The sequence below is a fragment of the Helianthus annuus genome, chromosome 10 (assembly GCF_002127325.2).
Source record: "Helianthus annuus cultivar XRQ/B chromosome 10, HanXRQr2.0-SUNRISE, whole genome shotgun sequence".
NCBI classification, from domain to species: Eukaryota; Viridiplantae; Streptophyta; class Magnoliopsida; order Asterales; family Asteraceae; genus Helianthus; species Helianthus annuus.
In genome coordinates, this window is record NC_035442.2 from 122,502,607 (window position 1) to 122,507,346 (window position 4,740).

The following is a 4,740-nucleotide window of genomic DNA, read 5'->3' on the forward strand; positions in this document are numbered from 1 at the left end:
TCAAGTGTCTGGATGGTTCGTTCACTTTGACCATCCGTCTGTGGGTGATAAGCGGTACTCATGTCGAGACGTTAGCCGAATGATTTATGCATCGACTGCCATAAATCTGATATAAAACGCGGGTCACGATCAGAAATAATAGAGGTTGGCACCTCGTGCCTAGAAACCACCTCCTTTAGATAAACAACAGCAAGTTGTGAGAACTTATCAGTTTCCTTGATTGCTAGGAAGTGTGCCGACTTCGTGAGACGGTCAACGATCACCCAGATGGAATCGTTTCCGTTTTGAGTTCTCGGCAGGCCAGTGACAAAATCCATAGCAATTTGCTCCCATTTCCACATGGGTATTTCTGGTTGCTGAAGTAATCCAGACGGTTTCTGGTATTCCACTTTGACTTTCACACAAGTCAAACATTTACTCACATACGTCGCGATGTGAGCCTTCATTTTCGGCCACCAATATAAGACTTTGAGGTCCTGATACATCTTATCCGAACCTGGGTGAACAGAGTATTGAGACTTGTATGCTTCGTCCATCACAAGCTCTCTAAGATTACCATACAAATAAACCCATACCCGTTCCATAAAATAATAAATGCCGTCAGATCTCTCTACGAGTCGTTTCTCCATGCCCCGCAAATACTCAGCCTTAGTGTTTTCCTCCTTTAACGCTTCGGGTTGAGCAGAACGGACCGGTCAGGTAAATTAGAATGGATTGTGAGCTGCAAGGCGCGGACACGTTTGGGTTTCATTTCCTTTTGACTAAGGGCATCAGCTACAACGTTAGCTTTGCCTGGATGATATTTGATAGCATAATCGTAGTCATTTAAGAGTTCTACCCACCGACGCTGTCGCATGTTCAACTCTTTCTGATCAAAAATATGTTGGAGGCTCCTGTGATCGGTATAGATAGTGCATTTGGTACCGTACAGATAGTGCCTCCAAATCTTTAGTGCGAAAATCACGGCCCCAACTCTAAGTCGTGAGTCGTGTAATTCTTCTCATGAACCTTCAACTGCCGAGAAGCGTAAGCTATCACCTTCTCACGTTGCATTAGCACACAACCGAGACCCTGAATAGAAGCATCACAGTACACTACGAAATCTTCGGTACCCTCAGGTAAAGACAAGATTGGTGCACTGCAGAGTTTTTGTTTCAAGAGTTGGAAGGCATCTTCCTGCTTCGTCCCCCAAGAATATACAATGCCTTTCTGTGTCAACGAGGTAAGAGGTTGAGCGATCTTTGAGAAATCTTTGATGAATCTGCGATATACCCAGCAAGACCAAGAAATTGTCGCACCTCCAAAGGATTCTTCGGTACCGTCCAATTTTTGATAGCATCAATCTTAGCAAGATCCACGTGTATCCCCATTTCGTTAACAATGTGGCCGAGGAAGTGCACTTCTCGAATCCAGAAGTTACACTTAGAGAATTTCGCGTAGAGTTGCTCCTTCCTCAGGAGCTCCAAGATAAGACGTAAGTGTCGCTCATGATCCTCCTTGCTCTTAGAGTAGATCAAGATGTTATCGATAAACATAATGACGAAATCGTCGAGATACGGTTTGCACACGCCGTTCATGAGGTCTATGAAAACCGCTGGTGCGTTTGTCAACCCGAATGGCATAACCAAAAACTCATAATGGCCATACCGTGTTCGAAAAGATGTTTCTGGAACATCCTCTTCTCGGACTCTCACCTGATGATAGCCCGATCTTAAGTCGATCTTCGAGTAGAAAATTGACCCTTTCAACTGGTCAAACAAATCGTCGATACGTGGTAAAGGATAACGGTTCTTGGCGGTCACCTTGTTGTACGAAAGGATCCGTCTTTCTTCTTCACAAATAGGACCGGGGCTCCCCAAGGCGAAGAACTGGGTCGGATAAAACCTCTATCCAACAGTTCTTGGAGTTGGTTAGACAGTTCTTGCAATTCCCCTGGTGCAAGACGGTAAGGAGCGCGAGCGATCAGGGCTGCTCCTGGTGTAAGGTCAATCTGGAATTCTACCTGACGGTGTGGAGGTAAACCAGGAAGTTCTTCAGGAAAAACGTCAGAAAACTCACGAACAACTGACAAGTCTTCGATTTTCCTTTCTTCAGGATGAGTGTCAGTAACAAGTTCTAGAATAGCAGGGTAGCCCTTTCGTAGACACTTCTGAGCTTTCATGGCTGAGATGATGCCAACCATTGCACCACTATGATGACCTTAAACCGACAAAGATTCTCCACTGCGGAGTGGGATACGCACGATTTTCTCTTTACATAAAATTTCCGCTTGATGCTTAGACAACCAATCCATACCAACGACTACATCGAAGCTTCCAAGAGTAACAGGAAGTAGGTCGATGTCAAACACTTGACCCATGAGATCGAGTTTACACCCAAAGAGAACATGTGAAGTTTCAACTGATTTACCATCAACTAATTCTACAACGTGTTTGTTTACAAGAGGTGTAGGAGTCAACCTTAACTGACGACTGAACCCCAAAGACACATAGCTCCAATCGGCACCAGAGTTGAATAAAACAGTAGCAAATAGATTGTTCACAGAAAACGTACCGGTCACCACATTTCCATCATTCCTAGCTTCCCCAGCACCAATAGTAAACGCTCTTCCACGTGCACCATTCCGTCCATTGTTCCCGTTGTTGTTGTTGTTCCCAGTGTTGTTATTGTTATTACTGGCATTTTGATTCAGTTAAGGGCAATCCCGCCTGAAATGACCCTCGGCACCACACTGGAAACACCCCTTACAATTTCCGTGATTCTATTGAGGCTGCTGCCTCTCCTGTTGCTGCGGTTGCTGCTGCTGTGGGGGTTGCTGCTGCTGCTGTCTTGGGAGTGGGGCCCTGCAATCTCTAGCCATATGGCCCACCTTGTTGCACCTGTGACAGACCCGGGTGCACGGCCCATGATGATGAAAGTTGCACTTGTTACAATTTGGCTGCTTCCCTGCGTAAGAACCCTGATTGGAGCTATTAGTCTGATTTTGATTAACTGAGGACGACTGACTGAAACTACGGTTGCTGCCGTTGTCCGGCTTCTTCTGTGACTGGTTCGAGTTGGGCACCTTGTCCACTTCATTCCGCTTACGTTTGCTGTCAGTAGCAGGAGTAGTAACTGTAGCAGTAGTAGCAGAAGTAGAAACACGTGGTGGTAGCGAGCCACACTCCACCTCCTGATCTGTGATTTTGTGAGCCAGTCGAATTATCTGAATTAAATTGTTGAGGTTCGCTGCAGTAACCAAGCCCTTAACCTGCGGGGCTAATCCTTTGATGTAAAGTTCGATTCTTCGGTGTGGAGGTCGTGATAAATTCGGTCACATATTAGCTAATTCGTGAGACCGTTTCGTGTATGCCTCAATCTCAGACCCCACCATCTTCAGATCATAGTACTCATTCTCCAGTTTCTACACTTCGTCACGAGGACAGTATTCCTCTCTCATCAGCTCTTTAAAATCCTCCCAAGTGGTTGCATTTGCCATTTCAATACCCAGCATCTGGACTTGGGCATTCCACCAAGTCAAGGCACCATCCTCAAGTGTGCCCGAAGCATACTTAACCCTATCCCCATCAGGACAGTTACACATCGCAAAAACCGACTCTGCTTTCTCAAACCAACAAAGTAATCCTACTGCTCCTTAAGTCCCGCTGAATGTCTGTGGCTTACAATCCTTAAACGTCTTAAATGTGCAAACAAGAGGATTGTTCGGATTCACGTGTTGACCTAAAGACGAAAGAAAATACAACACACGGGTAAGATTCGAGTACGCGACACAAGGATAAAGAGTATTCGACACATATCGTACCAGCCTGCTGATCCGCCAAGGCTTCAGCCACACGAGTATTGATCAAATCGGTTAATTCAGCCCGGGACATAGTAATGTTGCCACGTCCACCGCCGCGGCCTCCACCACGTCCACTCATGGTTCTAAATAAGAAAAGGGGAAAAGGTTAAAAGTTGGGATTGGATGGGAGTCAAACATCACTATGACCTCTACAGTTTGCCGAGTTCTATCATCATGTCAAACAACAGAGCGGAACCCCTTTCACACTCGTTAAGCCTCACTGGGACTCACATGCACCCCATATTATTATTATGTGTGCACCCATAATAGCAATGCGATTTGCAGGTTTATCTCAGGTCCTCCCAACTCATGCTTAAAAGGTTCCTCAAATTCGAGTAGCAAGACAAAAACACCACAACATAGATCAGGAAGTTTAGGGATGAGTCACACTATCAATCACATAACATAGGCTAGTAACACAAGAACTCATACTATAGTGTTGGGTGTGCATTCACATGCAGTGTCATACTCAAGTGTTCACTAAATATGATGTGCAATAAGTAAACGAGAGACAAACCTTGCAATCTGGAGCTGAGTGTCATGGTCGATTTTTCTGAACTGTTTGGTTATAGTCTGGTTTTATAAAAACGTTTTAAAACCTAGTTCACTATAACCAGTGGCTCTGATACAAAACTGTCACACCCCCAAACTACCACATGCGGAAACCCCGCTAGGCGTGTGACGTACCAGGATCTAGCCACTAATCACATTGAACTAATATTAAGATATTAAATAAAGTTTCCATTCATTATGGTAAAACAATCATAAACGTAATCCAAGTTTAACAAGTTCAACGGATGCAATAGTAAATCATTGTTTAAACGTTTCAAAACCAAATGTATGTGAAGTCAGTGAGCAAGTCACGCATATCCAAGCAGTACGACCCATGACCACTCCAG

The 4,740-nt window shown here is 44.8% G+C and overlaps 1 protein-coding gene across 1 annotated transcript; it reads right to left on the bottom strand.

Annotated features, from left to right (window-relative positions):
- Nucleotides 1-2,761: 2,761 nt before the first annotated feature.
- LOC110881268 (probable basic-leucine zipper transcription factor R) lies at nucleotides 2,762-3,920 on the bottom strand. The gene is made up of 2 exons (XM_022129586.1): nucleotides 3,803-3,920; nucleotides 2,762-3,177 (listed from the first exon to the last, which is right to left on the bottom strand). Exons 1-2 carry the CDS (start codon nucleotides 3,918-3,920, stop codon nucleotides 2,762-2,764), a joined length of 534 nt encoding a protein of 177 aa, XP_021985278.1.
- Between the last annotated feature and the right edge of the window lie 820 nt (nucleotides 3,921-4,740).